The sequence below is a fragment of the Myotis nattereri genome (assembly GCF_964212035.1).
Source record: "Myotis nattereri genome assembly, chromosome: 6".
NCBI lineage: Eukaryota > Metazoa > Chordata > Mammalia > Chiroptera > Vespertilionidae > Myotis > Myotis nattereri.
The window spans coordinates 5933978-5946576 of NC_138081.1; the positions used below are offsets into that span (position 1 = coordinate 5933978).

Sequence of the window (12599 nt, forward strand, 5' to 3'; positions counted from 1 at the left end):
AGGGAGGGGGAGGGGAGAGGAGCGGGGGAGGCGACAGGCCGCGCCGCCCGCTCCCGCTCGCGCCCCACCCACCGCGCGCCCCGCCGCGCCGCCGCGGGCGCCTGCGCTCTGCCGCTCCCGCCGCCGCGGGCCCTACCCCTCCCCCGCCCGGGCGCACCCTTGCGCCGGCGCAGTGCCACGTTCCCGGCCGCGGCAGCCATGCTGAACCCGTGAGGAGAGGCGTGGGGGGGAGCGGGTCGGCGCCAGGGCCTAGGAGGCCGGGGCCTAGAGACGCAGCGGCGTTAGGGCGCGCGGGGACCCTGGAAGCGGGCCTGGGCCCGGCGCTCCCCTCGGCCCCTGTGCGACCCCCGGAACCTTCGGAAACCGGCCCCCAGGAGGGAAGGAGGGGGCGGCGGGCACGTGACGCGCGCCAGCCAATCCGGGCGTTGCTGACGTGTCCGCGCGGCCCGATGCTTTCCCCACCCCCACACTCGCTGAGAGGGGAGGGGCGGGGGGCTACGCCCCCTCCCCCACACAGCTTCAGTTTCCGGGGTGGGGGGTGACACCCCGGATTACATCTTCCCCCACACCAAGCCGAGGGGACACTGGATCCCCCCTGGAAGGTCCCAGGACCCAGGTAAGTAGGGCCCTTGAGCGGGGATGTTGCCAGTCGTTTAGTGCTTCACCAGCGGTGGGGAGTCCGGGGGGGAGGTTCTTGGGGTTCAGAGTGTAATCCTGAGGGTGGGTTTGCCCTTCAGATATTTCACAACCAATGGAGGTGGAGGGGGGCGAGCAGGAGGGCACCTCGGGTGGGGGAGGGGAATGGCCAACCTCATGCCTCCATGCCCATTGGAGGGCGAAGGGGCTGGGGACTGTGCCCCCCTCCCCCATTCCCTTCGTCCCCTGGGGGTACAGAGTCCGGAGCCCGGTGAGGTTTCCTTTGGGCGGGGGTGTCTGTGGGGGGTGTTGGGGTTGCCCAGTGGGTTGAGGACTGGGGTGTGACCCGGTGCGCGGGGTGAGGGTTGAAGTGGGCCGTCCGCGTGGGACCGAGGCTGCTCCCGGGCCCGCTCCCTCCCCCCGACTCAGGAAGTGGCGCGCCCGTCGCCTTTGTCAGCCGTGGGGGCCGCCGCGGGCACATGGCGCGATCCAGTTCGCGCTTCGAGTTCTTGCCGAGACCGTGCCTTCACGTGGGCACGGCCCGCGGAGCTGCTGACAAACTTCTTGGCTCCGTTGGGTCTTCACTGAGCATGTGCTCGCCCCAGGCCGCGAGCTCGGGCCCGCGGGGGCAGAGCCGGGCCCGGGGCTGCGGGAGGGCAGGGGGTGGCGGGCTGAGGCGGGGCGCGCGGCTTAGGCCGGGCCGTGGCTCCCCAGCTCACGAGGCCTCGGGTTTCTCGGGGGGTGTCTTCCGCCCCTCCCCCTCCCTGAACAGGTCTCCCCTTGCGCGCTGCGGGGGAGGGGACGGGAAGGAGGGGAGTTGCTTTTCCAAATTACTGAGTCGCTGGAGCCTCCAGTGACTCACGGGGGAGGGAGGGGGCGGGAGGGAGCGGGGCCGTGACTTTCCGGAATGCAGGGAGCGCCACGGCCATGCCTGGCCGCCCTTTCTCTTCCCCGGCCCCGCGTTCTCCCCTCCCAGCCGCCCCTTCCTGGCGGCCTCTGTGCAGACTGGCGCGGCCCGGCCGGGGGGAGGGAGCGGCTGGGAGGCCGGGCCGGGGGGAGGGGAGGCGGTTCTGCAAAGTTGCTGTGTCACTGCCCTCCCGCCGCCGCCGCCGGGCGGCCCCGTGTACTTGGGGGCCAAGGCCTGGTCCCTGGAGGGAGGGGGGCCGGCACACCGTCCTTCCCGGGGCGCACCTGCCCCGCAGGGGCTGCCCGACTGGGTGGCCGTGAAGACAGGAGGCTGACGGCCATTTTAGACGCAGTGACGAGGTCAAGGCTCGAGAGCTGCTGCCGAGGGCGGGCGGGCGGCGGGGCTGGCACTCGGGGGTCGGGGCCCTCGGGAGCCCTGCCGAGGGGAGGGGGCCTACGCCCTCGTGGCCTTGCACTCATTTCCTTTCGGATGTGCAGCCTGTTCTCTTTGGTGTCCAGAAAAGGGGAACCGAGGGGCCTGGGAGTCCAGAGATCACGGCTTCAGAGGTCTGACCTTGCTGGGCTCTGGTTCTGTCCATTGGCAGCCCAGCCCTGTTCAGACAGCAGATTGCAGGAAGACTTAGCTGTGTGGGCCGGGGGGAGGGGGCGAAACCGAGCTCCCAAAATGGCTCCTGCCCCTCCTCGGAGGCGGACGGCCCGGGGGGAGGGGAGGGGAGGAGGGGGAGGGCTAGTGAGCCGCAGCGGCCGCCTCCTCCGCTCGCCCTCCTCCCTGGCGCTGACCGAAGGACCCGCCGCTCCGTGGGGAGGACTGCGGACCCCGGTGGGGGATGGGGGCCCTTCCGGCCGCGGGAAGGAGGGACCCTCAGGGGGTGCGGGCTCGCCCTCGGCCCGGGGGGCAGTCCGAGCGCTGGCCCGGGAGGGTGCTCCCCGAGACTCGCCCCTCGCGGGACTTGCTTTTTCCGCTGAGCAGACGTCGGAATGAGGTTGGGAGGAGGTGGGTTTCGTCTGTAGGTGTGTTTCCAGGTTTTGGCCCCACTTGGGGCTCCTGAGATCGGGTCGAGCCCGCAGGTATTTGTATTCATAGTGTGAGTGGGCCGCGGTCGGAGATGTGCTCGGGGTGCAAGCTTTTGGAACGAATTGTAGGTTTTACCTTGTTGATACAAGTTTTGGGGAGCTTTTTGCCTTTGTCTTTCTGTTGTCTGACCTGGGGCAGGGCAGGGGCTATTTTAAGACTCGGGCAAGCCTGTATTTTTCGTGGTGGGACCTAGAGACGCTGGGTCCCGTCTCCGCTGCGTTGGGGGCCCTTAGCTGTTTGCCCGAGTACCAGGCCGTGGCTTTAAGATGGCGTCTTCTTCCTCATTTCAGATTCTTCGCTGCGCGGCCTCCCAGTGGAGAACCATCCCCCGGCGGCGCCCTGCGGCCACACCCTGCCGGCGAGGCTGGCGACGCCCACGCGGCCCCACCGGTCCTGCGGGTCTGGCCTGTGGAGGAGCTACGAATGGCCCGACCTGCCCCAGCTTGGCGGTCGCCGGTCGCCCCGGGCCCGGAGGCCTGGGAAGACTGTTGGAGAGGGAGGTGGGGAGAGGGTGCTGCCCCCCGCCGACGTCCTTCCCCTGGAGTCGCCGACCCTCGGCGCAGCCAATTGGCTCAGCGACATGGCGGCCGCCGCTTCCCTGAGGGCCTCTGCGGCACTCTTCTGCCTGGTGACCGACGCTCTGGGAATCAAGTTTATGACGTAATCGCTCCGGCGGACCAATAGAAGATGCTCCCGCGGAGAGGCGTTCCTTCCCCTTCGCCTGGACTTCTTCCCGGGCGTGCGCGCGCGCCGGGGGTGGGGGAAGTCTCGAGCGCGGTGGCGCGCATGAGCGGCGAAGCTCCGCCCCTCCGCCTATATATAAAGGGCTGGCGCGGGGCTCGGCGGCGCCATTTCGCGCTGGAGTGGAGCAACCTCTAGAACGGGCTGGAGGATTCTGCCTACCGATACAGAGCTTTCGAGTCGTCGGGGCCCGCCATTGCAATCCACGTCCATCCGCTTGGAAATGGCCTTCGTCTCGGCCTATGACCGTTCCCGGCGGACAGTACAGACCCCATAGAAGCCCCCGAAGCTCCCCTTTTTCGGGCCCCGCCCAATCCTCGGAATCTGTCCACCCCCTCTACTCCGCCCTCAAGAGGATTTCAAAGATGGAGGCGGCGGCTCCTTAAACCACTTTCCGTGTTCATCCGCCTCCATCGAGATTGAAACGGGACTTCGTCCGCCCCGGACGGTCCCCGCAGGAAGAGGGGATTCTTGCAGATCAACAGCGGGCAATATTGACGACGTTGTCTGGGATCGGGGGCCTTCCTAGGGTTGGAAGAGTCCCCTCGCTCGCCCGCCTCTGCTGAGGCCGCCGCCATTTTCTCGCTGTCCGCCTCCTGCGGAGCGCGCCAAGCTGCCGGGAGCTTTCGGTGAAACAGCGGAGGAGACTTTCTTTCCTGCCCGGTGGGGGGGGGGGGGGGTTGTCGCCTGGAAGGCAAGGGCAGCGGCCCCCCCTACTTCCCGGGTTATGCTGGACCGGGCGGCGAGGGGAACCGAGGCCACCCGGACTTGCCGCGGCTGAGTGCAGCGCCGGTTCCCCGCGGTCAAGATGCTGCAAAACGTAACTCCCCACAAGTACGTCGCGAGCGGGACGGGGACGTTGGGGGCTGCGGCACGGGGGCGAGGGGGCGAGGGGTCGGGGTCGGGGGGAATACAGAACTGACGGGCGCGCTGCTCTTCCGCGGCGCGACTGTTGACTCGGGGGCTCGCGGAGGGACTTGAGCGACGGTTTTGGAACCGTGGTCGTGTCCCGGCCGCTGCGTATGGAGGGAGTACAGGTTGTCAGTGTCTCCGCTACTTCCCCGGCGGTGGCCCAGTCTTAACCGAGTCGGTCCCAGCTAGGTTGGCGGCGGAATGTAATGGGGAAGGACCACATTGATTGGGCTGCGGGTAGTGAGCCTTGTGTTTAGCGACGGTTTGTCATAGTCCTTTTGAGGTGTTCGCGGCCACAACTAGTGCCTTATAGGGTTGCCATGGTGACAGCTTCGGGGACTGGCTACGGGAATTCCCAGAGTAGGGACAGGGATTATTGTTAGGCTGTGGGTTCTTGGTATCTGGGCTGGATCATTAAACCCCTGCTTGTCTTACAATAACTGGGTCGGTTTTGTGTTGGGGTGGATGAATGTTTTGTTCGGTGGTGGGGACAGTTTTGATATCCTTGAGTTTCATTCAAGGTGGGAGGTGGAACTAAGGATTCCGGTCCAGCTGTCTTCGGGTGTCAGTAAGATCTCAGGGTAGTGATCTTAATCGTAGGCCCTGGAAACACCTGGTCCAGAGGAGCACCAAGGAGAATGTAAACCTGAACCACTGTTGGCCTTGAATCTCCAGAGTTGATGCTCCAGTGGGAACTGTTGTTGGAATCTTGTTTTTTGGCAAGGTGGGGGCGAGGGTCTATCCCTCTTGTGACCTTGACTGGACAGCTCTATATTTTGAGGCCCTTGGAGCGAGGAGATTGGATTTGCCAAAAATTCCTGGGGCTGGCAGCCGGATTATTACAGGCTGTGAAGTCCGACAAATATGCTCCTTGTCTGATTTTTTTTTTTAAGTTGATACGGTTTTCCGTTAGATTTCCGGGGTCTATTTTCTCTTTGAAGTTAACTATGCAGAGCATGTGGAGGATGCTGATCTCTTCTGGTCTTGTGGATTCTTAGCTGTCTGATCAACATTTTATGAAATTCTCCCTTTTTAGTTCCCTTCCTCTTTCCACCTGCTTCCCCCAGGCTCGACCACCATGGCAACCATCAAGCCCCTAGTCACTAGGGCCTAGAGGTCCTCAGGCTTGGAGCTTGAGTTTCGAGGCTACACCCATTTCACTTAAGTCTCTTCCCCATTAGCCTGTGGTTCTCAGTTATGTCCTACAAGAAACCATTTGGGGGCTTTTTTTTTTCCCCCTAAGTAATTTTAGAAAAACATGATAGAGCCTCTCAGACTCCAGAAGGTGGGATCTAAATAGGTGTGGTAGAAATAAGGAAACACAAACATGGGAATGGGGGACAAGAACAAAATCTCGGATGTTTGAGTACTGGCTGTCAAGTTTGCCTCCCTCTCACTAGGCCCCAAGTGTGGGTTTATTGGGTGTGTAGTGTAAGTTACACTCTTCCCTAGTTTCTATAGCTTGCCACATCTAATCTTGTTTCCCATTTTCACAGGCTCCCTGGGGAGGGGAATGCAGGGTTACTGGGGCTGGGCCCAGAAGCTGCAGCGCCTGGGAAAAGGATTCGAAAGCCCTCCCTGTTATATGAGGGATTCGAAAGCCCCACAATGGCTTCAGTGCCAGCTTTACAACTGACCCCTGCCAACCCACCACCCCCGGAGGTATCCAATCCCAAAAAGCCAGGACGGGTTACCAACCAGCTGCAGTACCTGCACAAGGTGGTGATGAAGGCTCTGTGGAAACATCAGTTTGCATGGCCCTTCCGGCAGCCTGTGGATGCTGTCAAACTGGGTCTGCCGGTGAGTTGAGAAGTTGAAGTGGGGAGGTGTGGGAATGAGCAAGAATGTGTGTGAGTGGGGGTGGGTTGTCTAGTATAGTTGCTGCGGCCCCTAGAGATTTCCCATCTCCCCCACATTGAGCATATAGCCACCAGATTTCTGAATTTTTGGTCCTTTGCCATTGATCCAACAGTTTGCTATCTTGGCATTTCTCTTTGTGCCCTCCGTGTGTCCTTCCTTAACTTTTGTGCCCTGGCTCCATTTTACAGATTCCCACCCCTGGTTGGGAGAGGACCACGGTGGCCAAAATTCTTAGCTTCTTCCTCTCCCTCATGCAGCCCATGGATAGCCAGCCCCAGAGGTAATGTCACAGGATGGGAAACCTTGCAGAGTGGGTGGGGGAGGTGTGGGTGGTTAGAGAAAGACAGTAGGGGCCTCCTGCTGGGTGTTAAGAATCCTATTCCATTTTTTTCTGTCCTGTAGTTTAATTGGGGCCGCAGTTTAGGGAACTGTACTCCTTCGACACAGGGTGTGTGTGTGTGTGAGTGTGTTGGGGATCAGTAATTTGCTTAGGAGAACGGGTGTGCATTTTTTGGTGGCTCTGACCTACTTTTTTTGTTTTGTGTTTTTCTAGGATTACCACAAAATCATAAAGCAGCCTATGGACATGGGTACTATTAAGAGGAGACTTGAAAACAACTATTATTGGGCTGCTTCCGAGTGCATGCAGGACTTTAATACCATGTTCACCAACTGTTACATCTACAACAAAGTGAGTCTTCCTCTGTGTGTTCATTCACAGATGGGGACAGACGGTGCTTTCATTGCTGGAGTTTTGTTCTCACAATTCTTTTACTATAATAGGTGTTCTCAGTAGTCAGGATCTAGAAAACCTGAGCTCCAAAGGGTATCCTCACCCAGTGATGTGGCTTCAGAAATCCAGAGTTAAAGGTTTAAGTAGAACACTCTTCATACTTGGCTGGTGGCCCTTTTGTTAGGAATTCCTAGAGATCTGAAAAGAGCGGGATCTACTTTCCTTATTTCTGAATTTTCTTTCTTGGTGGCATTTTGAGGGACAGGGTTTGGGAGAGAAAGTGGGAATTAGTGGCCCCGTGTAGGTAATTTTTAGTACTCCGTGACAAACTTATATCAAAGGAGTGGTGATGATGCCTGGAGCTAGGAATTCCTTTGAGGAAAGTAATCTATACTTTGCTGATATTTGAACCTTTTTGTTTGTTTTCTGTAGCCCACTGATGATATTGTGCTGATGGCACAAACGCTGGAAAAGATCTTCCTACAGAAAGTGGCATCAATGCCACAAGAGGAACAAGAGCTTGTGGTGACCATCCCTAAGAACAGCCACAAGAAGGGGGCCAAGTTGGCAGGTAGGAAGAGTGGCAGTTTTGCTAATGGGAGACCAAAAGGTGGGAAAGATGACCACACTAACCTTTTTTTCTCTTTTAGCACTCCAGGGCAGTATCGCCAGTGCCCACCAGGTGCCTGCTGTCTCCTCTGTATCTCACACAGCCTTGTATACTCCACCTCCCGAGATACCTACCACTGTCCTCAACATTCCCCACTCATCGGTCATCTCTTCTCCCCTTCTCAAGTCCTTGCACTCCGCCGGACCCCCGCTCCTTGCTGTCTCTGCAGCTCCCCCAGCCCAGCCCCTTGCCAAGGTATAGATCCATGGATTTCTTTGGGACAGTCGGGAGGGAAAGCTTGATTGAGGTGGACCTGAGATAAAAGGTTTCCATCTTGTTTTTCTTTGCAGAAAAAGGGGGTAAAGCGGAAAGCAGATACTACTACCCCAACACCTACAGCCATCCTGGCTCCTGGTTCCCCAGCTAGCCCCCCCGGGGGTCTTGAGCCGAAGGCAGCACGGCTTCCCCCTATGCGCAGAGAGAGTGGCCGCCCCATCAAGCCCCCACGCAAGGACTTACCTGACTCTCAGCAGCAACACCAGAGCTCCAAGAAAGGAAAGCTATCGGAACAGTTGAAACATTGCAATGGGATTTTGAAGGAGTTACTCTCTAAGAAGCATGCTGCCTATGCCTGGCCTTTCTATAAACCAGTGGATGCTTCTGCTCTGGGCCTGCATGATTACCATGACATCATTAAACACCCCATGGACCTCAGCACTGTAAAGGTACCCACTGCATGGGGCAGATGGGACACTCAGGCAGTGATTGGAGCCTAGGGATCAATAAAAACTCAGTCACCTCCTTAAGGGAACACAGCAATCTTTGTTTTTTAGTATTTTATTTTTACTAAATAGTAATGTGGCAATTGGTCAAGTGCTTGATAAGAGTCCCTATTTTCTGGAGTTTGAAATTGTATTATGGTGGGTCTTCCGAGCAACACTATATTTCATTTGTCTTGCTTATTGGCGGTATTGGGTTAGGGTAGTTAAGGAGTGAAGGATAGTCAGAGGCCACTGACCCCTGTGACTTAGAAAGGATTTTTTTCCTAGACATAGATATTTCTTCAACCCACCCAAATTCCTTTGACTTCAAATTTGAACCCCAGGGCACAGATCCTTAAAGTCACACCCCCACTGTGCTCTCGAGCGGGCTGCTCTTGCGGTGTCGGGTTGGCAGGGAAAGGTGAGTCTCCCTGCCTGTGCAGCTTCTGATGCTGCCTCCTTCTGCAGCGGAAGATGGAGAATCGGGATTACCGGGATGCCCAGGAGTTTGCTGCTGATGTGCGGCTTATGTTCTCCAACTGCTATAAGTACAATCCCCCAGACCACGATGTTGTGGCCATGGCACGAAAGCTACAGGTGAGTGTCAAGGTTGGAGTCTGGAGAATGACTAGGCCTGGGGAGAGAGAGTTTTGTCATCTGCACTGTACCATCTTAACATGAGGATCCCTTAATCTTTACAGTTGTAAATTGGAGCCGCGTCACCAGGTGGCTGGGTACAGTCAGGGCACTGTCCCCCAGCATGGTTTTGAGTCAGCCTCTCTTCCTAGGACGTATTTGAGTTCCGTTATGCCAAGATGCCAGATGAACCACTGGAGCCAGGGCCTCTGCCAATCTCTACTGCCTTGCCTGCCGGCCTGGCCAAATCATCTTCAGAGTCCTCTAGTGAGGAGAGTAGCAGTGAGAGCTCTTCCGAGGAGGAGGAGGAGGAAGAGGAAGAAGAGAGTGAAAGCTCTGACTCTGAGGAAGAACGGGCTCATCGCCTGGCTGAGCTGCAGGAACAGGTACTTGTCCCCGTTCAGCTCATTAAGACATTCTTGCTTGTCTTTGCCCCTTGTTTCTTCTCTTCTTTTCAGATTGTTTTACTTGATGTGTTTTTCTCATTTCACATCTTGATTCTTTTTTCCTTTCTAGCTTCGGGCAGTACATGAACAACTGGCTGCCCTGTCCCAAGGCCCAATATCCAAGCCCAAGCGGAAGAGAGAGAAAAAAGAGAAGAAGAAGAAACGGAAGGCAGAGAAGCATCGAGGCCGAGCTGGGGTAGATGAAGATGACAGGGGGTCTCGGGCACCCCGCCTCTCTCAGCCCAAGAAGTCCAAGAAAGCAAGTGGCAGTGGGGTTGGCAGTGCTGCTACACTAGGTCCCCCTGGCTTTGGACCTTCTGGAGGAAGTGGCACCAAGTGAGTTGTAACAGGAGGATGCATTCTCCCATTCCTTACATGTTTTCTCCTGTAAGTGGCCAGGTGACAGACACAGACTCTGAGGACCACAGGGTCTCTCAAAGCTACTCAACTCTGACAGTGCAAAAGTAGCCATAGACAGTAAAGATACGAACATTAATATATGTTCCAATAAAACTTTATTTTGGTAACCACACACAAAAATCCCCAAACCAGGACACAGCTTAAGAAAGGAAACGGCTGAAACCGGTTTGGCTCAGTGGATGGAGCGTCGGCCTGCGGACTGAAGGGTCCCAGGTTCGATTCCAGTCAAGGGCATGTACCTGGGTTGCGGGCACATCCCCAGTAGGAGGTGTGCAGGAGGCAGCTGATCGATGTTTCTCATCGATGTTTCTAACTCTCTCCCTTCCTCTCTAAAAAATCAATAAAAATATATTTAAAAAAAAAAGAAAGGAAACGGAAAACAAGTATGCAATACCACCAAACAAAAACAACAGACATCATTGGATTGAACAGTAGGAACCTGTTCAGAGAGGGTTAAAGGATGCTTCTCTAACAGAATTTTCTTTTGTCTGTAGACTACCCAAAAAGGCCACAAAGACAGCCCCACCAACCCTGCCTACAGGCTACGATTCAGAGGAGGAGGAGGAAAGTCGGCCCATGAGTTACGATGAGAAGCGTCAGTTGAGCCTGGACATCAATAAATTACCTGGGGAGAAGCTGGGTCGAGTTGTGCACATAATCCAAGCCAGGGAGCCCTCCTTACGTGACTCAAACCCAGAAGAGATTGAGATTGATTTTGAAACTCTCAAGCCATCCACGCTTCGAGAGCTTGAGCGCTACGTCCTTTCTTGCCTTAGAAAGAAACCGCGGAAGCCCTACAGTGAGTATGAATGGGGTCCACCAGTCTTTGCTTAGAGTCTCGCTCGGGGCAGGTTAGAAAGGCGGCAGTAGTGTGCATACTTGGTGTGCTCCTGTCAGCTCCCGGGATGGAAGGAACTTGGCAGCACTAGGGTGCAGTGTCTTAGGCCTGGTGCATCTCTTTTCTAGCCATTAAAAAACCTGTGGGAAAGACAAAGGAGGAACTGGCTTTGGAGAAGAAGCGGGAGCTAGAAAAGAGGTTACAAGATGTCAGTGGGCAGCTCAATTCCACCAAAAAGCCCCCCAAGAAAGGTGAGTACCTGTACACCACTGCAAGTCCACTGTATTCTGCCGCCTTGACTGTCCTTTCTTCACAAATGGAGATCAAACTTACTTATCTTTAACCTTTAACTTTGTTTTGCAGCGAGTGAGAAAACAGAGTCGTCATCTGCTCAGCAAGTAGCGGTGTCACGCCTCAGCGCTTCCAGCTCCAGCTCAGACTCCAGCTCCTCCTCTTCATCGTCATCCTCTTCAGACACCAGTGATTCAGACTCAGGCTAAGGGCCCGGCCAGATGGGGCAGGAGGCTCCGCAGGACCGGACCCTTAGACCACCCTGCCCCATCCCTTCCCCCCGTGCTGTGACACTTCCTCATCTCACCCACTCCCCCCACTGTAGGAGAGCTGGCTCTGCAGGGGGGAGGGATGTGGGGACATTTGTCGAAGGAGGGACATAATGGACAAAATATGGTTGTGTTCCCAGCCCCATTGAAAGTGACCTCTTGGGCAGGGTCCCCATTCAAAATGATTGGGACCGGACGGTGGGAGTGGGCAAAGACTCCAGTAGGGGCTGCCTGAGGCCATAGCGGCCCTGTTCACTTGTAAAGGCCCAGTTGTGAGGTTGGTTCTAATTTATTTAAGCTAGGTAAGGCTGAGGCGTGTGGGGCCATGGTCCCTTTGGCCTCCGTGGGGAAGGGAGAAGGGGGAGCTCATTTTTTACGTTGACATTTTTCTACTCTGTTTTCCCTTTTTCTTCTGCTCCATTTGGGGCCCTTGGGGTTTCTATCATCTCCCCATTTGGTCCCCTGGATTGTCTTTGTCTGTTGATTCTAACTTGTAAATAAAGAAAGTATTATTCAAGTTTTGTGTTATCTTAACGTCTGTTTCTGTGGTGCTTCCAAAGGAACATGGTAGAATTATCTGAGTTTTGAGAAGTATTTTTGAGGTGGGGAAAAGGTAGAGTCATCCTGTAGTTGGGTTGTGTCTTGGTTTTTATACAAACCCGTAGGCGGTTGCTGTGGTGCTAAAAGGAAATGGATCTGCCCATTGTAAAGGGAGTCCAGAATAACCTTTAGGTTCATGACTTGCGCCAGTTTAGATGAACAAAGCAAACCCTTGGGCTCCTGTGTGCCTTCATCATGAGGTTAAAGCTCAAGACGGGCAGGCATTGAGGTTTTCTGCAGCGCCGCGTGGGTGTGGGTTGTCTCTGGAACCACCAAATGGGAAGGGATGGGAGGAAGCAGACAGTGGGGACTCAGGGCACTGAGCACCTGCCTGAGAAGGCACTGGTGCCTGCTTTTATAATTTGCTGCTTTGGCTTCGGATTATGGATTGACAGGGCCCGGCGTAGTTTATTAATATGCCAATTCAGAGCATTCCAGCAATTTAAGTTCAGTCACAAAAGCACCTCCACAAGTCTAACCCCTTGTCTTGCTCTGGGGAGGGGCTGTATATAGTTCAGGGAGCTGGGACTTGGAGGCTCTGGAATTTGGGACTTACACTAAAAGGAAGACATCTATCTTAGTGTAATGGGACATGTAAGAAACCTGAATATTGTTATAAACACTGAGTTGGGAATTTAAAGCAAATGGTTTATTCTCCCATAAGTAATGCTGGAAGAAACAAGGTAGAAGGTGGAGATGGTAGTGAAGATTTTGAAGGCGATTTTTCAACCCTGCTTACATATTAGGACTACCGAGCTTATAAAAACAATGCAATAATTCCTGTATTCTATGGTTGTGAATTCTCAGCAAATTGGGGCCTGGTCAACACTTCAAAAGCTCAGGA

At 55.7% G+C, this 12599-nt stretch overlaps 1 protein-coding gene across 3 annotated transcripts; it reads left to right on the plus strand.

Annotated features, from left to right (window-relative positions):
- Positions 1–2268: 2268 nt before the first annotated feature.
- BRD2 (bromodomain containing 2) lies at positions 2269–11672 on the plus strand. Of its 3 annotated transcripts, XM_081094471.1 has the most exons (13): positions 2269–2383; positions 2929–4213; positions 5788–6091; positions 6705–6842; positions 7317–7455; positions 7535–7749; positions 7845–8219; positions 8724–8852; positions 9044–9277; positions 9408–9673; positions 10252–10556; positions 10724–10846; positions 10959–11672. In XM_081094471.1, exons 2-13 carry the CDS (start codon positions 4188–4190, stop codon positions 11093–11095), a joined length of 2391 nt encoding a protein of 796 aa, XP_080950597.1. In that variant the 5' UTR covers positions 2269–2383; positions 2929–4187; the 3' UTR covers positions 11096–11672. The 3 variants fall into 3 exon arrangements, with proteins under 3 accessions (XP_080950597.1, XP_080950598.1, XP_080950599.1); XM_081094472.1 differs by lacking the exon at positions 2269–2383 and having other exon boundaries at positions 2693–4213; XM_081094473.1 differs by lacking the exons at positions 2269–2383; positions 8724–8852 and having other exon boundaries at positions 2693–4213.
- Positions 11673–12599: the final 927 nt, after the last annotated feature.